General features: G+C 42.3%; 2 protein-coding genes across 6 annotated transcripts; one reads left to right on the forward strand and one right to left on the reverse strand.

Moving 5' to 3' along the window:
• Nucleotides 1-36: 36 nt before the first annotated feature.
• On the forward strand, nucleotides 37-18,179 carry cep295 (centrosomal protein 295). 4 transcript variants are annotated; one of them, XM_086124727.1, is made up of 30 exons: nucleotides 37-322; nucleotides 944-1,144; nucleotides 1,394-1,518; nucleotides 1,618-1,711; nucleotides 2,270-2,386; nucleotides 2,453-2,593; nucleotides 3,485-3,668; nucleotides 4,248-4,406; nucleotides 5,723-6,028; nucleotides 6,359-6,456; nucleotides 6,853-7,044; nucleotides 7,123-7,187; nucleotides 8,587-9,676; nucleotides 9,781-9,949; nucleotides 10,145-10,285; nucleotides 10,483-10,674; nucleotides 10,926-11,044; nucleotides 11,906-11,990; nucleotides 12,137-12,319; nucleotides 12,617-12,738; nucleotides 13,180-13,612; nucleotides 14,410-14,774; nucleotides 14,951-15,127; nucleotides 15,342-15,476; nucleotides 15,545-15,614; nucleotides 15,900-16,081; nucleotides 16,847-17,024; nucleotides 17,213-17,300; nucleotides 17,884-17,983; nucleotides 18,075-18,179. In XM_086124727.1, exons 1-30 carry the CDS (start codon nucleotides 224-226, stop codon nucleotides 18,114-18,116), a joined length of 5,652 nt encoding a protein of 1,883 aa, XP_085980853.1. In that variant the 5' UTR covers nucleotides 37-223; the 3' UTR covers nucleotides 18,117-18,179. The 4 variants fall into 4 exon arrangements, with proteins under 4 accessions (XP_085980853.1, XP_085980854.1, XP_085980851.1 ...); XM_086124728.1 differs by having other exon boundaries at nucleotides 2,273-2,386; XM_086124725.1 differs by having other exon boundaries at nucleotides 17,884-18,179.
• A 260-nt stretch (nucleotides 18,180-18,439) lies between these two features.
• Nucleotides 18,440-23,297, reverse strand: ech1 (enoyl CoA hydratase 1, peroxisomal). Of its 2 annotated transcripts, XM_086124729.1 has the most exons (11): nucleotides 23,236-23,278; nucleotides 23,055-23,095; nucleotides 21,999-22,167; nucleotides 21,753-21,841; nucleotides 21,514-21,638; nucleotides 21,279-21,327; nucleotides 20,482-20,546; nucleotides 19,672-19,742; nucleotides 19,457-19,528; nucleotides 19,184-19,334; nucleotides 18,440-18,897 (listed from the first exon to the last, which is right to left on the reverse strand). In XM_086124729.1, exons 2-11 carry the CDS (start codon nucleotides 23,089-23,091, stop codon nucleotides 18,793-18,795), a joined length of 933 nt encoding a protein of 310 aa, XP_085980855.1. In that variant the 5' UTR covers nucleotides 23,092-23,095; nucleotides 23,236-23,278; the 3' UTR covers nucleotides 18,440-18,792. The 2 variants fall into 2 exon arrangements, with proteins under 2 accessions (XP_085980855.1, XP_085980856.1); XM_086124730.1 differs by lacking the exon at nucleotides 23,055-23,095 and having other exon boundaries at nucleotides 23,236-23,297.
• Nucleotides 23,298-23,390: the final 93 nt, after the last annotated feature.

Consider the following 23,390-nt stretch of genomic DNA (forward strand, 5'->3'; position numbering starts at 1 on the left):
GATGTGACGTGACCTAATTCAAAGGGAACTCTTGACGATTGCACAATTTTCCAAAATGTAATTTTCGTTTGAGTGGACTGTATCTTTAACTCACGCAATTTGATATGATCCTGTGTTATCCTTTAACTCGCGTTTGAGGGGCGGACCGTTGACCAACTCGGGCTAATTCGGAGAGCTGCTAGCTGCGTATGTTGCTAGAGAGAAATGTTTACGCGGAGAAACAATGGCGAGGCGGGTGGGAAAATTACGACCGAGTCCCAACGAAGAGGCCCAGTTGATTCAAGAAGAAAGGGAAAGGAGGAGAATACTGCGTATTCAACAGGTAAACGAAAATGGAAGAAAATTTGCTTTGCTTTTTGACGTCCCAATTATTTGTGACGTCATAAACTCACTTAACCCGGTCGAAAATATGCGTGGTTTTCGAGTCAAGTTTTATTTGGCATCCCTACAAATAGTCTTGCCAATACCAAATAAGCCAAACATTCACTTTAGCGTGAATGTGAGTTTTCAAACTGCCATTCGTGCTGATTGGTGCTCTCATCTGTTTCCCAGGGTCGCAAATTAATTGTGTTCTGCTCAACCAATTACGTTAAAAAGGACTTTAACAAACAGGAACAGTCCAGTTGTCTCAATTCAACCTTTGCTAATAATCATGAAATGGATGACTGCCATTCAATACACAGACACATTCTGATCATTAGTACATGTACTCAAACAAACACTTTCTTCTGCAAAGAATGAATATGTATTGGTTTTTCTTGGTATGTTTTGGAATTCACCATGAAAAAAATGCTTGTTTTACGGAACCGTTCAGAAAAGCCACACGTAACGATTTTTAAAGATTATTTGTATTCTTAGACATCAAATGTAATTGGTTAAGAAGGAAACAATATTTCATCCTGTTAGTGTGTACTTGACTCCCTCCAACCTGTCCCTCTCCCAGGTTCGTGAGCAGCAGAAGAACTTTGCTCTGCAGACGCGGCAGAATGTTGAGCAGCGGCGTCAGCGTGAGCTGGAGCTGCTGGGAAGGGAGCTGCGGGAGGAATGGGAGCAACATCATAGCGAGAAACTACACACGTTGCAGATGCTGTACGAACAGAGCCTCCAGATGGTCGGTCAAGGACAGAGGATGGCCAAAGAAAATGTAATGCAATATGACATTATGAAAATCTACCAGTTAACATTTACACAGGCTTCACTAGTTGGACTAGTAGTGCACTAATGTCAACAACTGCACAGTTTTGCCATGTTTGTAACAAGTAGTTGTCCTCCTTGCAAGGATGGGTGCCGTACCAGTAGATTGCCCTTTAGCTAGATGTCAACTTTCGAGACAACAATGTATTGTAAAAGAGCATCTCACATTTGGATTAAAATGTCATTTGATCTGTAAAAGGAGCCCGATTTGGCGGCCATAAACCAAAGGGAAGCACTGAATCATGCCAAAGCTGAGGAACGCTTTCGAGATGCCCTCAAGGAGTTGAAGTCACAGAGGCTTAAAGATAGCGAGATGCAAAGCCGGTGAGCATTGTTCAACTTTTGAATATGACTGGCTGGATGGATGGATATCACACCAAAACAGCGTGAGAAATGCGCACATTGTTTTTGTTTACTTTCCAGTACAATCAATGCTCGGAAGAAGGCGCTGCAGGTAGAAAAGGAGAGATCCTCAAAAGTGGCCAACCTCCCACCGCCTCCATCAAATCCAATTCTGGTGAGTTGCCCTGGTATACTAAAATGTTGTGGTTGAAATGGCGTGAAAATTGAACAGATTCAAGATTGTCATGACAAAAAAAAAAACTTTTATCAATATTATCACAAAGTTAGGAAAGAAATGTGCACAAAGTGAAAGAAAATTAAACATAGTATAGTTCAACATGAACAAGTTTAATCAAACCATATTTCATCAAATGAAAGTCCACATTAACACACGCAAGGGCAACATACAAAGAGAGCAGACAGCAATGCTCGCAGGTATTCCCTCTGCTCTGGGAACAATTAAAATGGCAAAATGTCAGACTATGCTCCATTGACAGGGTGTCGTCGTCTTCTTCTTAATTACATTGCATGTCATCAAATATAGCTCACTCCTGCCCGGCATTTTGTTGCACAATTAGGCACAAAACTGAAAGCATAAAACTCCACATTGGAAAGTGCCTGTGTACTGTAAACCCACTCCCAAAAAAAAATAGGGCTTTAAAATCCACTGTGAATGATGAGCCACGATATAGTTGGTTTTTTATTGTGAACTGTGCTGTCCTCTCCTTTCAAGCAGGCGATTGATTCTGCGAAATCAAACGTGGGAAGGAAAGCCGACATCAGTGCCTTTGCGAGCACACGTTACCACATGCCCATAGCCACAGTGGATCGGGCAGAGGAAACACAACAGGTAAAAGCCTCACCATAAACCGCGTGTTCCTATTTCGAGTTGTTCTCATTCAAGTTGCACAAAAAGGCGGATGCCCACGAGGTAGCTGAGCTGGCGATGAAGAGGCTTGTGGACCTCCAGAGAGACTGCGAGAGGAAGAGAGCAGAGCAAATAGAGACGGCGCGTGTTCGAGGGAAGACGGCTCTGAGGAAAGAGCACCGTGCACTGGTATGGCTTTCCATGCACGTGGTTACATATTATTGACCATTCTAAAAGTGTTGAAAATGGCTTGCTTTTTTTGACATGCCATTTTGATTTTTATAGTTAGCTTTCCTTGCACACATTTGAGGACATTACAGTACCCATAGATTCCCATTAATTCCTTTTGAAAGATAACTGTAATAATGAATTCCGAGTCATACGGTAGAGAGAGGGAATACAGTAATCCCTCGCGATAATGTGATTCATCTTTCACAGCTTTGCTGTTTCATAGATTTTTTTTTTTTTTTGAACAGTGCATTGTGTTCGCCATCCTGATTGGCTAAGGGACTGTAGACTAATCTCCGCACCTCATCGCTGTACAGCTTGCCAAAGTTTCTCCATGGCAAAATCAGCAACGTCGACGAAACGTTTATCAGTTCGTCAGAAAACGCTCATATTTTTTATTTAATTTTTTTTTAATGGTTGGGATTGAAAAAAGTTTTCATCTTTGGTTTCCTTCTACACAGTATTTCTTCTGTATGTAATAATTGTAAAAAAAATTTTTTTTTAAATCAAGAAGACTATCAGTACTTCACGAATGTCACAGGTTCTTTTTGGAACGTACCTCCCACGATAAATGGGATTGCTGTAGTAGAAAGTGTTGCTGGAATTGCAGTCTTGTATATACTAGTGTGCCCCATCTTCATATTAGTTCACGGAATACTTACTAGTGAGGAGAAAGAGGGTACAAGTACACAAATTTTACACTGCATGTCAAGAATATCGAGTAAATGCAGAATGTGTTGATTTCATTTTATGTATACATGAAATATGTACTGACCCCATTTGGCGCAGCATTTTGTAAGTACGTGGTGGCCCGACCACCGTTAATCTTAGACCCTGTTTTGGTCTCTGTAGGACCGCGATCGGCTCCTTGTTGAATTGGAGCACATGCAGCAGGCTGACATGCTCAGGAGGCGGCAGCAGGCATTTCAGATACCGCCAGTGATCTTCCAGCCGCCTCACAGGAGACAGGAGATGAAGGACGACTTCCAAAGGGACATGGAGTTTGCCTTTGAAGACATGTACACCAGAGAAAGGAGTAAGAACTCCATACTTCTTACAGTAGTCTACTGTACATTGAGACTTAGCCCTGTCGAAAATTGTAATTGACAGCCTCCTAAAAATGTTTAGAATTGCCTCTGTTCATAATAGGGCACGACCAATCAATCGGCAGACCAATTTAATTAGCCGATATTAGTGCTTTTAAAATCTACAAAAACATTGAAGAAAAAAAGAAAAGAAATCATTTTTTTTAACACATTCCAACACAAACCAAACATAACATTCAAATATTCCTTCCCCAAGAAATTGGGGAGGGGAAAGCAATTTTTGCTGATTTTCCACTCTGTTGTGAACGGTCAAATGTTCCGTCTGCACTTCTGCAGTTCATCATTTTGTTGTGATAAGGGACCAAAAGAGTACCGTAGTCATTTTATCTATCTATCTATCTGTCGATCTGTCGATCGATCTCAGTTTAATTCTCCCAAATATTTGAATCATCCTAAAAAAAATCTGAACCGTTATTTCATACATTTTTTTGACGTGGAATGGCTATAATCCAGATGGCCTCAAATGATTCAAGTGATGCTTAAATGCAAATAAATGCGCTTGTTCCCAGAACTCAAAGGTGACCTGCTGGGCCGGCTCATCCCTGAACCGCTTCCTGCCGTGTCCACAAGCAGCCAGGATTCCGAGCTAGATGTCACACTCGATGAGACTACCACATCCAAACAACAAAAGTCAACAGTGGACCCTGCATCGCAGGACTCTGCCCATGGTACTAAACACTTTTTTTTTCTTCATAACCCAATTCCAATGAAGTTGGGATATTGTATAAGATAAATAAAAATAGAATACAATGATTTACAAATCATGTTTAACCTATTTCTAATTGAATACACTACAAAGACAAGCTTTTTAATGTTCAGACTGATAAACTTTTTTTTTTTTTTTTTAGCAAATAATCATTAACTTTGAATTTTTTGGTGGAAAAATGTCCCAAGAAAGCTGGGGCAGGTGTTAAAAATGACAGAAATTTGCGGGATGCTTATCAAACACCTCTTTGGAACATCCCACAGGTGAACAGGCTAACTAGGAGCAGCTGGGTGCCATGACTGGGTTTAAAAGGAGCTTTACTGAATTGCTCAGTCCTTCCCATGCAAAGAAGGTGTGACGTTCACCTCTTGGTGAACAACTACACGAGAAAATAGTCAAACAGTTTCAAGAAAAAGTTCCTCAACGTACAGTACAATTGCAAGGAATTTAGAGATTTCATCATCTACGGTCCATCATATAAAGTTTAAGAGAATCTGGAGAAATCATTGCCTGTTAGCGCCAAGGCGGAAAACTAACATTGAATGACCGTGACTTTCAATCCCTCAGGCGGCACTGCATCAAAAACCAGCATAAATGTGTAAAGGATATCACCACATGGGTTTAGGAACACTTCAGAATACTATTGTCAGTAAATACAATTTGGCACTGCATCCGGAAGTGCAACTTAAAACTCGATCAACATCACCCAAAAATGCGCCGGCTTCTCTGGGCCCAACCTCATCAATGATGGACTGATGCAGAGTGGAGAAGGGTTCTGTGATCTGGCGAGTCCACTTTTCAACTTGTTGGAAATTGTGGACGTCATGTGCTCCGGGCCAAAGAGGAAGAGAATCATCCGGACTGTTGCAGACGCAAAGTTCAAAAGCCAGCATCTGTGATGGTATCGGGATGGGTTAGCGTGAATAGCATCGGTAATTTACACATCTGTGATGGCACTTTTAATGCTGAAAGGTAAATGCAGGTTTTGGGGGAAAAATATGCTACCATCTAAGCGATGTCTTTTTCATGGACGCCCCTGATTGGTTCAGCGGGACAATGCTGGACCACATTCTGCACCTGCTACGACAGCGTGCCTTTGCTAAGAGTGCGACTCAGGTTGCAGACGATAAAAGGCCATGTTAAAATTGACAAAGTAGACAAAAAGTGGCACTAATAGTGAAGGGAAAAACCCCATTACTAGTACGACACTGTCGTTCTGAGCGAAGATTTTGAATAAATGCTCATGCAATTTTCCACACACCCATTCTAAACTTGCAGTGAAAACCGACAGGGCAGCTCCCAGACAGGCCCTGAAGAATCTCCTCAATCGCATCAGGACCCAAAGGAGTGAGTCGACAAGCGGCAGCAATGGCATCCCTGATGCTCATTCTCTCGTCACTGTTGCCAGTCGGGTCTCAGAACGGGACACCGACGTCATCCCCGAGCGGGATGCTTTCGTCAGGCCCGAGGAAGTTGTGGAGAGTGCTGCGGTCGTCGATAAAGAGGCGGTCTCGGAGCAAGACATGACCATCGACACGGGCTCCCTCAGTAGCCAGCCCACCCAACCTCCATCATTATTTCAAGGTAATGCCGCATTCAAAATATTTCACTTTGGGGTTGAGAGAGTTCCTGGTATTTTTTTTCGAGTTTTTGTATAACGTCTGTTAAATTTCAATGTGACATTAGATTGAGGAATTTTGGAAAAAAATCGAAATGATAAACTTTGCATTGGAATGAACTGGGGTCCACTACGTGCCTGTGCGGGCTACCCAAAGTTCATTGATGCTGCCCAGCTGGGCCAGTACAAATGTCATTGATAAATATGATGAAATCTTCATGTTCTTGCTTTTTTAATATTTACTATTCAATAAGCTCTTTCCATGAGGAAAAACAGGGTCTCTTTTTTTCTGTTAGCTGTAAATCCAAGCAGTCAGCCAGGCCCAGCAGACACTCAAGACAGAGATGACCTGTCCACCAAAATTCTGGAATTTGAAGCAGAGCGAAAGAAAAGGGTAAGAGATGGCCAAAGGACTGGTAGTCCACTTTGTGTAGAATCATTTTTCCACTGATTATTGTTTTCAGGGCAGTTTGGCTTGTGCAAATTGTGATGATTGGTTGATCAAATGAAAGCATACAGCAGAACCATCAGAGCTCACTTTTCGAGGTGTGTCACTTCACCGTACTTTCTTGACACTGATTTACTGTACTACTTTTAGGACTTTGGTGGAACAGGTTCTGCGGGAAAAGGAAAATTGTATAAGGAACAGCAAATAAATAAAAACGGGGTGACTGTATATTTCAAATGTCTATGAAGGATTGCCCTCTCTGGGATGAGCAGGAGCAACTCCGGTTTGTTTTTGTCTAATTTCTTGGGTGAGGCTTTTTCTTGACCTTTTTATCTTCTGCAGGAGATGGAGCTGGAGCGGGAGAAACAGCAGCAGATGGCCTTGCTACACGAGCTGGAAGACCAGAAGGCCCATTTGGAGCAGCTGCTGCTCAAGGCTCAGCAGGATGGAAAACAACAAAAGACCCAAGAAATCCCTCTTAATCAAGCAGAGGTACCGCCGGTTCATGGCCAGGAAGTTTACCGAGATCCGCAGGTTAGCCGATGTTTGAGTAAGATATTTTTTCTTGGTTTTGATTCTCAATCATGATTTATGTATTGATTTGTATGACAGCCGTTAACTCCAGAGCACACCAGGAGAATCCAAGAATGTCAAGCGCGCCTCCTGGAGCAAAACAGGTATGTTGCATCATCTGCTGCTTTAGTTGTACATTAAACCCATGATGTTCGCAAGGATAAGGATAAATAGTGAAAAGCTTAATTTAATTGTCGTGACCCTGCTTAAAACATTTTTATAGTTGCCTACATTCATAGTTTAAACCCTAAACTTTGATCACAAAACACTTTGATTTCAAATTCATCTTTCAAGATTACCTTTTAAAAAAAAAGGCTTTTAGATTATTTTACAGCAAAACAATGCAACCATAAATAGAGCAATTATCCAATAACGAGAATGCCATTGTTTGTTAGCTTGCGCTTTTTCAAAGCCACTAAGAAGTCCAAAAACATAAGATTTTGTGCGACAACTTTGTAATTTCCATTTGGCTTCACCTTGACACGAAGAAGTTCTACAAAATATTGAGGTGTATCACATCAACAGGCTTCCTTGACACTATTCGTCAGCCCTTTGGGGGAATCTTGTAGCAATTTAGGACGATAAATAGAGTGCAAATACACTGGCTAGCTGTGGATAGGTGAGTTTTTCAGCAAATACCGTATTGGCCCGAATATAAGATGGCCCTGATTATAAGACGACCCCCTCTTTTTCAAGACTGAAGTTTGAAAAAGTACTTTTTGAACATCAAATAAATTTTTATACTGAAAATAATTACAGTACATCTGAAACAAATGATTATAATAATATATTTGAGAGAAAAAGCATGTTATTTTGCCTCATTCATATCTTAATATCTGAACATTTAAATATGTAAACTGAAGTGCAATCACATTCGTAAATGAGTGGCTTCTAGTTTTTGAAATGTAAATTACATCATAACTTCTCCTCAGCTGCCGGTTAACCTGGCCGATCTTGGACCCACTTTTCTCCAGATTGTCGCTATGTTTCTCCATTTTCTGTTATCTCTTCTATTATTCTCTTTTCTTTCTTACCGCTATTTTTTATTTTTCTTCTTCGTGCTACCGCTATTTTTATTTTTATTCTTCGTGACAGGGGTTCACTTTGGCCTGGGAGTCAAGTTCAGCATTCGCTTCAATGATATCTGGCGCCATCTAGCGTTGTGAATGGGTATAATGTCTAGACCCCGAATAGAAGACGACTCCCATTTTTTCAGTCTTATTTCAATGCAAAAAACACCGTCTTATATTCGGGCCAATACGGTAGCTGAGATTAAGTTCCATAGGAAAAAATGTGAATACAGTCTGGTTACGTTTCAGACACTTAAAACAATATTTGTAAATGGTTTTACCCCTTCCGTTGTTTTAAACACATTTAAAGTCATTTAAACCCGTTGTAATCATATTTGACACCTAAAATGTATAGAAATTTTATTCCACGTCCTCTAGTGTCTGATTGTAATGCCATCCTTTGTTTTTTTTGGGGCGGGGGCTCAACTTGAAGAATTCATCAGCAGTCTATGGACTTGGCTCGACGACGCCTGGAAGAATACCAGCGCGCTCTCCAGAGTCGTCACAACATGGCCACTCCACCTACTCCTCTGCTGGATTTACGCTCTACAGAGCCACAAATTGCTGCTGAGTTTACCTCACCAAGATCCACTGGTCCAGCCATGCCACCCAGTGTTCCCTCCACCAGTGCCAGCTTTGCTCCCACCCTGCAGACTGCAGAACCATGCGAAAGTTTAATCATTCCTAGGCAACAGCTACAGGAGATCTCCAATCCTGCCCCTTTGATGAGAAAAGTTGTTTCAAGAGTTGCGGAGCAAGCTAGAAGCCCGCCGACTACCACGGAGACACTTACTTCTCAACCGGTCATCAGAGAGGCACTTCCTCCTAAAATGGTCACCAGAGAGTTACTTCCTCCTGAAGTGGTCACCAGAGGACCAGTTCTTCCTGAGGTAGTCACCAGAGTACCAATTCATCCTAGAATGGTCAGCAAACAGCCAGTTGCTCCTCAAGTGAGCGCCACAGGCTCACTTCCTCAAACTCCAGTAGTCACTAGAGAGTCACTACCTTTTCCAATGGTCACCAGAGAGTCGCTTAGTCTTCCACAAGTCATCAGAGAGCCACTCCCTCAATTGGTCACCACTGAGCCAGCTCCTTCTCGAGTGGTCACCAGAGAGTCACTTCAGCCTCAACCAGTCACCAGAGAAGTACTTACTCCTCAAGTGGTCACCTTAGAGTCACTTCATCCTCAACCAGTCAGCAGAGAAGTACTTAATCCTCAAACGGTCGTCAGAGAATCCTTCACCCTTAAACCAGTCACCGCAGACTTTCTCCCTTCTAAAACGGTCACCACAAGCCTTCCATTCCGGCCCATCCAAACGGTCACAGAGGGTCGCTTTCCACAGTTTGGAACACCTGCAGAAGATGACTCCGACCAGGAGGGGTCTCAGGAGTTCCACGATAGCAGGCAGCAGGAAGGCAAGAGAGAAAGCCTTGAGGAGCTGCGACAAAGACAGCAACATAGTCTGGAGCTCCTGAGGCAGGAAAAGGAAACATTGCGGGCTCTGATTAATGTTGATGCACAAGTGAGTTCAATCATTGTCTGTCGATGTCAAAATGCCACCTGGTGCTGTTGTCTTGTCATGTGAAAGTCAAATGGTTGTAGGATGAGGTTCTTTCCAATCCACAGCTATACAGTGAGGACTCGGCAGAGGACGATGCCGGTCAATCCCGCTTGGGACTACTTTCCTCCTTGCTCAAAATCATAGAAGAATCTAATGGGGGGAGTCTGACCCAACCGGAGCATCTGCAGACAGAAGTCGATCCACGTCTTCAACCCCCATTCTCCAGCGAAACTGGTAATGAAGTGTGTTTCATTGATTTGTTTGTTTGTTTGTTGTTGTTGGTGGTGGGTTGGTTTTTTTTTTTGTTATGTCCTCCTTGATGAAATATAATGTTCCACTTGCTAAATCATGGTTCACATACTGCCAGCAACACGCTGTCGTGGGTTTTCATTTGATATCTTTGTCTACCTTTCTGCTATGTATTTTCAGTCTCTCCAGTCTCACTGCATGCTCCTGCTCGAGCAGGAAAACCCCCAGTGACACGCGACAGGCTGGGCATGATGAGGGAACAGCATGAGCTCAGCGCCATTGAGGAAGTCGAGACGCCAGTGAACACCAGCCTGGTGACGGGTCAGTATAAAATGTTCATTTACAACAAGTCACAATTGTCAGGACACTAAAATTCTGACTGGGAGAGACCTGTGTAAAGTATCTCAAGACTGGTGTTGAAACAATACCAGGGCAAACATCTGAAATGTCAATAGCAACTACAATTCTACATGCAAGACACCATGTCTCTTCATCACTGGCGCTGTTCCTACTCTCAGGTCCGGTGGACGTTTTCTCCCTGCCACATCATACAAGGGACTGGTCTCTGCAGGAGCCATATGAGTCATCCGTGACCACCGAACATACTCTGCAGACCCCCTCTGGACCAAGTTCAAGGAAGTCCACCCCACCACTCTATCGAGAAAATCTGGTGATGGGGACTGGAATATCCCCAGATACTTCTGAGCATGGTGAATTAAGTTTTTTTGCAACTCGTGTGCTGACATTTTGATTTTATTCACTGAAAAATTTGACATGTTTACGAAGACACCTGATATTTAGACTCTGAGGAATCTGGTCAGAAAATATATTTTTTAAATCTGTATGATGCCTGGTACCAAATGACCCATGGACCGGTATTGGTCCACAGCTTGCAGGTTGGTAAGCCATGGTGCAGCAGTTCTGGTCGGGTTTATTTGAAAATGGAATTGCTCTTTTCCAGGTTCATATCAACACATCTCATCCAACTCTGAGAGGGGATCTGATTCCTTTGGCATGTCACTCACGATCAGCGACTCACTCCCACATGCTACCCGGGCACCTGGAGGGGCAAGTCCGCCGGTAGGGCTGTTGTTTTTATTCAAGGGGTGACATTGCATTCGGGTACACTTCTCATGCCCTCTGAGGTTCACAAGTCGTGAATCAATGATGAAAAATAGCCAAATCTGAGTGCCTTGGCAATATCTGTCTTGGCCTTTGATTATGCATGAGAAGCTTTTCGTCTTTATGTCTGTCCATGTTTGTCAGAATGTTTGTGGGTGTGTGAGTATGTTTGCGATCGTTTGTGGGTGTGTGGGTATGCTTGCGATCGTATGTGCGTGCGAGAGTGTCGTCTTTTTGTGTGTACTGAGCGATGATGTAAACAAAATTACCTGAAGTGTATTTAACAGCGAAATACATTTCATGAGGGCTTCTACACTTGAACTGAGCTCAATGTGTGTGTGCGTGTCTGTGTGCATGTGCGCGCGTGTGTGTGTGTGTGTTCGCGCGTGCGTGAGTGAGACGCATGTTTTTCTTTGTTGTTTTTTTTAATGTTCGTGCACTGAGTGATGATGTAAATCTTCTTGACCTGAAGTGTATTTTTGACTAAAAATACATTTCCATGAGGGTTTCTACACTTGAACTGAGCTCGGCTGTGTCTATTTAATCTTAAATTTGCTTACATCAGCTCTTAGAAGAGAGCTTTTTTGGGGGGGGACGGGGGGGTAAAATGCTTAACCGCCTCCACCCCATATATATATATATATATATATATATATATATATATATATATATATTTGGGGGGGTATCAGCATTTTACCCCATGGTAAGTGTAGGTGCACTAAATTATTATTATTCATGAAGGACAATGTATAGTAGGATTTTCTTGTAAATGCAGGCATCTACCACTTACCCTAACTATGTGTGCGCTTGGGCTGTTAGTCTACACATGGAACTGCTGATCTGGAATGCCTGTCCACCACCACCCTGTCCACTGGGAGCTATATCACCAGTGATCCAGAGGCAGGTGAGAAATCCGTCTGCCAGCACACATCTTGGTAGCACTGGCTTGTGTATTTTTGAGACTGTATGGAAAAAGGAATAAAAGAAAATGTTGCAGGCACGTACACGTTGACTTTGGTCTGTAGTTTAAACCTGAAGTGTCATTACCAGGTAAATCTCCAACTCTTGGAGCCGCGGAGTCTTCTCAACTTGGCACCTCCTCCAGTCATGCTGCAGGCCAACCCCAAGCTGCTCTGCCCACCGCTCTGTTCAGCGGCGGCAACGCCCAGCGGATTATCGACCGATATGCTCAAGAGCTCGACGTCTCTTTCAGCGCCGTGGTTAAAAGCACAGGTACAGCGTGCGTTAGATGCTTCCCCCGCCATGCGGGATGCTTTTGTTCACCATGGGACATTTTGAGCATTGGTGGGAAAGGTTCTTCTTCAGGGCTCAGTAATTAACAGATGAGGTTGAGAAAAAAAAATCTCAATGTGATTTGTTGGTCAGCAACAAAAAAATATTAAAGAATTCCCCCCCAAAAAGTGAATAAATCGACAAATGGTCCCACATGCGCAAGGCGATGAAAAAATGTGTTGCATTGTCTCGTGAAATGCCCGACTTCACATAATTTCCCCCGTTTTTGATCTCCAGACACCGAAGTCTCCGTTTTGGAGGAGCTTCACCCTTTAGGCCAAGCCACTGGGAGGCAAGAGGACGACGATGAAGCATCTCGCATGACTCTTCCCTCTCAAGCCGCCCACACAACGGACATGGTCAGTGAGCCACAAAGCCGTCTGAAAGGCTTGACATTTGTTTACTATTTTTACATTGCTTTGCATATTGAATGGTAATGGAAATCTACTTGAAGGCAGTGAAAAAGAAGTTAACCCTAATTGAAGTACACTTTGTTTCATGTTAATTCATAGTGTGTTTACCTTTATTTTAGTGTAAGCCTAACCTAAAAGACCGAAACATTGAAGTACCATAAATTTGTTTATTGAAAGTTTTTTTTTGTCTTGTTTGGTAAAAAGAAAAAAGGGAAAAAAAGCATGGAAAGAGGACCTTGAAAAAATAATTTCATATTAAATCACAATCGCAATATTGAGGGGAAAAAAATCGCAATGTAATTTTTTAACCAAAATCTTTCTACTACAAATTTTTAGTTTCTACTCAAGGACATATTTTCAACCAAGCCCCTTTTGTTCATCTTCCAGAATCATGACCAGACTGCCCGCCCAATCACAGAGCAACGCTCAGTTTGCCAGGATCAGGATTCGTTCAGACCTCTAATTGGTCAGCCGGGGGATCAGTCCTCCTATCTTCTCGCCGAACAAAGAGACACCGCAGCCATGGAGCCGCTGATGGGTCAACCGTCGGCTCACTCGTCTATGATCGGGCAGCCATCTGGCCCGCCACTTTCTGCCGGATGGGACTCTGAGTCACATCATGGAACAAGTCTGAGTCACATCACGGAACAAGTGTCACAAGAGTCAAGCCAGCGCAGGCATAGAGACGAGCGGGACACCTGTGCGGATCAGCTTACGTCTCGGACAGAACCGTCGATGGACGAGCATCCGGAGGAGAGCTCCATGAGACCGCTTGTCGCAGAGTTGGACGTGTCTTCTGGCCAGGACAGTGGAAGCTCAGGTTTGAGGATATGGAGGCACTTTGTGGACAGTGAATTTGATTTTTTTCATACCAAAAATACTTATTAAAGTGATCCCGCCGCCCACTTATGTCTTATATATCTTATATAAGATTTCATGGTACATTTTAAATATTGAAGTATTTATTTCTGTATTTCTCTACAGACCATTCGAAGAGGGAATGTCAAACAGCCATTTGAGAATTGTATTTATATACTGTATATTTTTAATCTTGAACACCAAAAGTTACTGGGCTGTAAATTTCCCCAGTGTGGGACAAATAAAGGATATCTTAATCTTAAAAGCGAAAACTAATCAAAACTAAAACAAAATTAAACATTCCCCCCCCCCCAAAAAAAAAACCTGCCCTACAAAACGAATTAAAACTAACTGAATTTTTAAGACTAAATAAAAACGATCTTTCAAGCAAAATCCAAAACTTATCTTATCACCACAGCCACTTCACAACTAGCAGCAGTTTGGCAGATGAACAATTCCTCAAGACAGGATTCAATCAATTTTTTTTCCTATCCCCATTAAGGTTTACTGTCAAACTAAACATAAAACAAAAGAGAATGACTTTATTAATTATTGTAAACAGTCACATTGCTTTTCCTCAGGGAAAGCCACAAGCCTAATGCTAACATACAACCAATTTGCCATGGACACGCTAATGAATAGCATCTGTGTTATGGCGTTACAATGCTTCAAGTCTGAATTACTATGGAAATGTCCAACTGAGAACATTCTCTTAATTTGGCATGCTTTGTCTTTTTTATTTTATTTTATTTTTTTAAGGTGAAAGAACTGGCACGGATCTCAGCGCTTTATCAGAGGGCGCCATTCTTCCGCATGTGTCGTCACCCCCCGAAGCCTCCGATCACGGTGCTTCAGTCCCCGGTGTGAATCCTCTCCCGCCCAGAGCAGTCTCCTTTCACCCCCTTCCGGCCGAGATCACCAACAACGAGACGGCCCCGGACCCGTCCGCCGTCTTTCATGACTCCTCCAACGGACGTCTCTCCAGCGGCGAGCTCAGTACGTCGGCACATTCTGACCTGCAGTCACATGATGGCGTCTCTGAGAGCGAGCAATCCACCGAGCACTTCAGGGCGGAGGACGACTCTCGCCAGACATCCGCTTGGCATTGCGTCGACTCTCCGCAGGTTGTGTGAGTGAGTGAGTGAGGGAGTGCGAGTGTGTGTTCGCACATCTGTTTTTCTGGTTGATTTTTGTGCCTGTTTTGTTTTTTGTGTATGCATCTTTTGGTTTGTGTCTGTTTGGTGTGTGTGCGTTCACCTAAATGAGCATAACAAAGTATTTGCCTCCTTTCTGATTTCAGGCTGTGCAGCTCTCCCAATCTGACGCGAGTGACACTTCGTCTCCATTCAGCATACTCCCGGAGGACAATGTGGAACAAGAGCAGCAAGGAGTGCAGGTTCCAATTGCTGACCCCCTTGCAGAAGTGAAGGCAGAGCACAATTTGAACCTGAGGATGGATCTCACTGCGAAGCTACCGGTACATTTTTCAACACGACAGTTCGTGCGTGTGCGTGTGTGAGTTTTTGGTCATGTTTCCTAATATGGCTGACTACGTTCTGTGAATAAGTGTCTTTTTGATAATTGCATGTTTGTAATTTTATTTTTACCAATGGGCTGCAATTTGTGAGGTGCTTAGCTGATCTTCATTGTTTCCGTGACAGTGACAAAGTTTTGTTTTATTCTGTTTCCAGGAAGCAGGCAGTACCAAGGGCATCCTGGAGCAGTCCCAAATAACATTGTTGAGCTTGACGGACATCACACTACAGGATAGCATGGAGCCCGAGGAAGAAGTCATGTGGGCGGACGAAGAACAGAAAGACCATGAGGTATTTGTGTTGGCATTCCAGAACCTTCTCAAGTCCATTCCCATATAAACTTGTGTTCTCTATCACAGGAGTCCCAAACAACCATCATGAAGGAACCTTCAGGGTCCTTAAAAGATTACGAGAGCTCAGTACATGCAGGTAAAGTCTGCCATTTATTTGCCCACGTGCCTTTTTGACTTATGACTCTTAAGTAAATTAATTGTCACAATAACATTAAAAAGTGATATACAGGTATGTATATATGTTTTTTTACCCTTCACATACGCAGACCATTTATTTATTTGTTTTCACGCCTCGTTGGAATTATGGAGACACTTAAAGGGGAGGGGGTTGCGTGGGGGGGTATCTTGAAAGGTGAAGAGTGATTTCTATTGGATTTTTTCAAGAGGTTTTGGGTGTGATCTTTTTTTTTCCTGGCATCAGGCATGCTCCTCGAGTTCAACTGGGGGTCCCGAGACCAAGGGCACTTTGAGGAGAAGCGCCAAAGTCTTCTGAAGAGATCAGCCCGCCGGGTGGAACAAGTCAAGGCTAAAGGGGCATTGGCCAGGTCTGGAGCAGCGGCTGAGGGCAGCGTGCAGTCAGGGGAACGCCCTCTGCAGACCAAGGTTATTATATTTCAATAAAAATAATGAAATTACAAAAAACTAAAATTGATAGGACATTTTCATTGATGAAATAAAATTAAAAGGTATTTGAAAAAATAAATATGAACTGAAAATACATTTTATGTTTCCAAAACACAAAATTAACTGACTTTTTTTTTAATCTTGCACCCAAAAAATCCCTTGCATAAAAAAACTAATACTAAAACTAATAAACACTCAACTAAAACTAAGCATTTTCCCCCAAAATAAAAATAAAAATTAAACTGAGAAAAACATACAAGGGCGGCATGGGACACAACTGGTTAGCACCTCCGCCTCACAGTGCAGAGGTGCAGAGTTCGATTCCGGCTACGGCCTTCCTGTGTGGAGTTTGCATGTTCTCCCCGTGCCTGTGCGAGTTTTCTCCGGGTATTCTGGTTTCCTCCCACAGCCCAAAAACATGCCTGGTAGGTTAATTGAACACTCTTAAGTGTCCCTACCTATGATTGTGAGCGCAAATGGTTGTTTGTCTCTATGTGCCTTGCGATTGGCTGGCAACCAGCTCAAGGTGTACCGCACCTTCTGCCTGAATACGGCTGGCATAGACTCCAGCACGCCCGCAACCCTCGTGGATAAGCGGATCAGATAATGGATGGATGGAAAAACACAAAAAAAACCCACACGAGACACTAATGAAAACTAACTGAATTTGAAAAATAAGAGTCAAAACGGAGGGAAAGAAATACCTTGAATGAAAAATTGCAAATTATTATAACCCTGCTGCAGACTCAGTCGGCCCACCGGTGGGAGCAAGTCAAAGCCAAAGGGGCGCCGGGCAAGACTGGAGCAGCTGCAGAGGTCTGCAGGGAGTGTGCTGCACAGATTCAACAGGAAGCCAAAGTTGATAACTCCAAAACGGCCAAGTCCACTTTGGTCAAGCAACAAAGGTCCCCGACTCCACCAGGTAGAAAATGTGATGAGTTTTTTACTTCTTCCTACTCCCTTGAACATAATAACTGTGTTGAATGAAGATTGATTTCTTTCTTTTTACTTTTTTTTTTATCTACCTTATTATATTATTAAAAGTAACTGCATGGATGGAGTAGATAGATCTGCGTGCCCCAGAAGTTGAGTGCCAATTATTTTTCCCAGTAACGAGCATGTCAGCAAAGCTGAATGAGCACAACCAAGTCAAGAGCAGCAAACAAGAAGTTACTGAGATGCACAGACGAACTCAGAGGTATTTCTACAGTTTTTTTTTTCCTCAAAGGAGCCACTTTGCACATTTTGGGCAATATCATTTTTTTTGTCCTGTCTGACATGATTGCGGCTGTGTTTCTATGAGTTAAATTTATGGGTTTTTGTTTTTCTTTTGGGATGTTGTTTCTTAACATCATGAATACATTTGAGTGTCGTTTATAAGGCACAGGAATGGCCTGGCATGTAAGCAACAAGAACCTCACCGATCCGATGCCCTGTCAGCTGTTTATTGAATGGCAGAAAGAGTCAAACATACAAATACAAAATGAGATCACTTGCGGGGAGCTGCTGTCCATCACATATCCCGCCCAGATGCTTGCAAAAAAAAAAAAAAAAAACGTCTATTGCTTTACATTCTTTTTATTTTTGAAAATACAGTGCAGTTTTTCTTTATTATACACCGCTAACAAAAAAGTGTTTTTTGGGGGGTAAAAGGTATGATATTTCAATGTGGAAAATCCATTTGCCATATAACTACATTGAGTTACAATATTTTTCATGTGATTTATTAAACTGTTAAATGAAGGTACCGCTGTATTAACAGTGAATTTGTTTTCTTTCAGACTCTACGAGCAGCTGGAGGAGGTGAAGTTGCGCAAGGCTGTTCAGAGCCAACAGGAGGCATATGCCAGGAACCGACAGAAAGCCAAAGCCTTCCACATTGTAAACCATCACACTCACTTTCCCTCCTGGAGACATTACGCTTACAACGGGGCGCTCAACTGACGCAAAGTATGTTTTTATTCCCACACAGAAAACCCTTCAGAAGCTCCGTGCCAAGCAGACTCATCCATGAGTGAATGTTTTCAAACTTGTGTAAATTAGAGATTTTATCAATAAAGCTTTTAATTTATTCAAACATTGTGGTGTCTTATGCTGTAGGACAGTGGTCCTCGAACTTTTTACACCAAGTGCGTTGATGGATTGAGACATGGCTGTCTATATTCAGCTACAGTCATGAGCCACAAGATGGCAGCAAAACACTTAAATGCAGCAGCTGCTCAACTTCAACATCGTTCCTTGCTACAAAAGCAAAACTCGCAAGGCTTCATTCATTCTGTAAATCACAGATATATGATTAAGACATTTGGGAAGAGTTTTAAACTGTATGGCGTCTCCTTGAACTTTCAGTAGCATTTATTAGATTAATATAGACATTCAAATCAAGTACATGCATATTTTACAATGATAGCAAATGTAAAAAAATTACTTGATAGTCAAGCCAGGCCACTGAATTTGGCGGCTGTCAGAAGTGCACTTTCCAGCTTATTTATGCAACATTTACATACTATGATTTGAAAAAAATGAACACAAGGTCACATGAATGAGTTCACACATTCACTTTTTTTTTTTTTTTTGGTTTAAATGAGCAATGGCGTTGGCTATTTGGACACCCCTCAAGACAGCCCTCGGACCCCAGTTTGAGAACCACTGGTCGAATGAGCTTGTTCAGTGGATGTTCTAATCTATTTTCACAGTTTGGAGAACTCAATGCTCTTAACACTCTTCTTCTCCATGGAGGCCTGAGCGGATTTCATCACGTCTGTGGTCTGAAGCATGCTCATGTTCCATGTGGCCTGGAAACATGGGTGGATGCGATGTCAAGTCACAATTCAAGGGCACGCTTACACACACACACACACACACACACACACATAGCTCAACATATGTTATATATGATATATATATATATATATATATATATCAACATAGCTTGTCAGCCATATTGACAACATTTTACCAATGACCCTTTTTTTTAAAAAACATTTTACCCCCCCCCCCTCCTTTTTAAAATTCTCATCAATAAATGAACCAGCCCACCTATCCATTTCAGAAGGCCCAACTGAGTGAAGTTTTCTTTACCATGTAGTCGAGTCCCTCAGCCACACTGTGGTCACGGGAGTAGATGAGGTTGACTTTGGTGCCCTGCACAGCCACGGGGCTGCGGGCGGCCATCTCCCCGGCCATCTCTAGCGCGCTCACCATCATGGCCTCCTTGTCTGCAAACACTCGGCTGGATACCCAAAGAGAAGAACCCATCCCAGTTCCTTTCATTACTATGGAAAGTTGCTTGAACATTTAGTCCATATCCATCTTAAGGGTACCATAACGTTTTATTTACGGAAATTAGTTTACCTGACCAGTCCGCTGTTCAGGGCCTCGTCGGCGTACATCTTCCTCGCCGTCAGAGCCAAATCGTTCACCAGGCTGGAGAAAACACAACAAACGGCATTGATATGAAATGTCATTCATTACAATGTTCTCCCGTTTTACTGTGGAATATTTCAGAAAGTATCCTCTGCCATGAACGGGGGTTCACCGCAATCATTTTGTGATTGTGAGCCCTTTACCTGCGGCTACCGATGACTTTCGGGAGCCTCTGCAGCGTTCCGACATCTGCCGCCAGCCCGATGTCCACTTCCTGCAACACAGTGACCAAGGCAACAACCGTAAGCATATATAGGGTATCGCCTTCAAAAATACTCAACCGTACACTTGAAGTACTGTTGTTGTGTTTAGACTCACGTTTTCTTCATGCTATTATATTTCCATAAATAAATAATGTTATTAATGTAACTCATTGGAATATGGCAAGCAACACCAAAGTCCCGCCCCAAAATATAAGTAATGTCCACTTTAGGGGCGAGCACGTTTTGTGGGACATCTTGTATACAGGTTCATCTCAATATATTAGAATAGGTCAATTTTTGTTCAATTCAAAAAGTGAAACTCATTATACAGATTTATTAAACACCTCGGATTTTTTTTTCCAGAAGGCCATTGACTACCAAATTTCTATATATTACAAGTAGTTTTCTCTTTTATACAGTCGTAATACTTGGATTAAAAAATAAATAAATTATGAACTGTAATCATTTTGTTGACATGTCGGGGGGGGGGGGGGGTAAACTTCAAACACAGGCCACGTCCAAGCTGTGTGCGCAAACTTCTGCAATCATTAGCTCAATGTTTTAATTTTACCTTGCTCCTGAAAAAGATTTGACAGTTTTTCACTTGAGTTGTACAGATCATAATCGTGATTCCTGTACACATAGAGGATTCTTGTATTGGATATGTTCACCTTTCAGGGGCGTGGCCTAGTGAGGAATGGATGTTAGATGAGGATGATAATCATGATCACTAATTTACACGGGACATACCTTGACTTGGAACCAGGCATCCTGGGTGCACAGGCGAATGTCACAGGCGGTGATCAGGTCCACACCTGAGAGAATATTTCAGTTTTTGAATGAGCAAATGATTACCTCCTTCAAGGTGCTTTTCTTCAAAAGATTGTTATGATTGTTAACTTGGGGGAATTTTGTGTTCAAGTGGGGTGTCCTTCTTGGGTCATCCTTTCTAAGGACAAGTCACCACATTTAGTAACTCAAACAGAAGTCCAAACGGACACGTGACCGTCATGTAAGCTCTATGCGCCAATATGACATCATAAAATCGAACGTGAGAAAAGATGATTGTGAAATTGGGCCGTTACAAATATACTACTTTTAAGTCTTCTCTGCTGATGTCAAATCGAGATGTAGACAACCTCAACCTTCTGTCAAAAGCAATTTTACTACATTAAGTTTTTTAAAAAACAGCCAGCCAGCCAGGAAGTTGGTGCAGTCTTACCACTGCCATATTATATCTACTGAAGGGTGAACAATTTTTCCCCTCAACAACATTTTAATTCTTCTAATGCTGTTGATTTATCTCGCATTCTCGAACTAGGACGCATATGTATTGGGCATATCAACAGATGCTTCCAACAATGTTCATTTGGGGTGTATTATACAATTCATCAATTAGTCATTACTGTATATACGACACATGAATTTTGATGCCTCCGAGTTTAATGTCCCTTCATTGGATACATGAAGTACTGTATTTACTGTATCTGTCTAGTTTTAACTAATTAGGTTTTCAAACTTCAAACATCATCATCATGTCCTCCTACCTCCTCCCACACAGGCTCCATGGACAGCCACCACAACAGGCTTTGGACACTGGAGCAAGAAAATTTCACAGATCAGTAATTATCATCCATCCATCCATGATGTGATCCGCTTATCCTCACGATCTTATCCCAGCTGACTTCGAGCAAGGGCGGTGGGGGGTCGGGGTCAACCATTCACACTCACAATCACACTAATAAGAAAAAGAATATTTTCATAATCATATGTGAGACAGACCCTCTCAATGACTGAGAAGGTGTCCTGGTATTTGGTGATGTTCTTTCTAAGGTTCCAAGAAATCCGGGCCGTGTCGTCGCCGTCGGGCTGCAGCAAGTCACCGGCCATGTCAATCAGGTCAATACCTGGATGAACGCACGCACGCACATAAACACATCGACAGAGGCACACAACTGAGAATTGCATTTGTTCCTAAATCCACACAAATATATGCAACTTTGACACAAGACTTGTCGTACCTGCTGTGAAGACCTTCCCTGCAGCAGAGACCACCACCACTCTGCAGTCGGGGTCACCAGAGATCTCATTAAAACAATCCACCATCTCACTGAGGGAGGATACAATTATGGTCATAAAGACATAATGCTCTGTTTTGATTGATACTGTTGGATATATACTCTCTATCCATCCATCTATCTATCTATCTATCTATCTATATCTATATAAAATTTATTTATTAGAAAATGTTTTCATGTGATTCATGCCTCCAGAAAGCTTTGTTCATGGCGTTGCGCTTGCTGGGACGGTGGAGCTCCACATGCGTGATCGTCTGTGCTGGGTGGCTGATGGCCAGGGTGGTGTAAGGGGCAGTCGGACCCCCGGACGACGACATGGCCCGAACAATCGTTTGGCTGCAGGGTCCGAATCCCCTGCCTATTAAGGAAAAGAAAGAAAAACAACTATACTTAGATAATGATACAATTATAATGCATTAATAGTGAAACAAAAATGACACCTAAACTAGTTTTAAAACAAACAGTTCTTAACGATTAAATACATGTACAACAAAGTTAAATACAACTGAACTGCGCTATATGACAGTAAATGGTACTCGAACCTAGTACTTGTCATTACAGTCCAAAATGTTATTTGCAAGAATATGTTCTATGTACATCCACTAGTCTAAGCACGGTACTTTTGCATGAGTGGAATAACAATTAAGCAGATTTATCCAACTGTCAAAGTGCCCACGGATTCGCATTGCGAACATCACTCTTCACCCGTTTTCTGGGTTTGGTCACGCGGCGTTCGCAATGCGAGTCAGCAGGGCACGGTGGTGCATTAAATGTCAGTCTCCTTGGGTGGTTGAAAACGAGTGGCGTATTCTGCTTAATTCTTACTCTACAAATGCAATATTAATCAGAATACCGTGTTTACACTAGCGGGGACACAGAAAATATTATTGCAAAGAACATGTTGTTTTTTTTAACTCTGGAAGCAAATAGTCCAAATGTTTTTTATATGTATCATGGGCGTGCTTAAATTAATAATATTTGCTTTTGCCTTTTCAGTTATACCTGTGCATATTTTTATTTCATTTTATTTGCTTTGACTACTATTCTCAATGACAAAATTCAATGTGGGATACGTTGAAGGCACACAGGGACTGATAACTACAACAGACTCGGACACTCGGTATCAAAGTCAATTTAGACACAAATAAAACTAACAAAACTAGCCAATCAAAACACAACAATGGTTAGTTGTGGACTCAAGACGTGACGTTTAATAACGCAACAGAGCATTGGTGACTGACTTACATGTTGTAAGAGCAGATCGGGCAAAGAGTGACAACATCGCCCTTGAGACGACGAAAGCAGGATGGAGAGAAAAACAAACTAGAACCTCGACATACACGATTTTAGAGGAAGCGACGTTTTGCCGATCGACGGAAAAGTGAAATTACGTGAGCTGTGGATAGATTTTAAACAGGCGCCTCACCGAAACTCTTTCAGGTCCTTCGAGGCAGGCAGCGTCTTTACACTTCTTCTCTTTTGTTTTGCTGGTACTGGCGTTTTGGAACACTAGCGCCCTCTATATTCAAATTGACTGGAAGTTTCTTTTGATTTTCATCTACTTTGTTGTCTAATTTAATC

The sequence above is a fragment of the Hippocampus guttulatus genome, chromosome 12 (assembly GCF_054856545.1).
Source record: "Hippocampus guttulatus isolate MCC_2025c chromosome 12, RoL_Hgut_1.0, whole genome shotgun sequence".
Lineage (NCBI taxonomy): Eukaryota > Metazoa > Chordata > Actinopteri > Syngnathiformes > Syngnathidae > Hippocampus > Hippocampus guttulatus.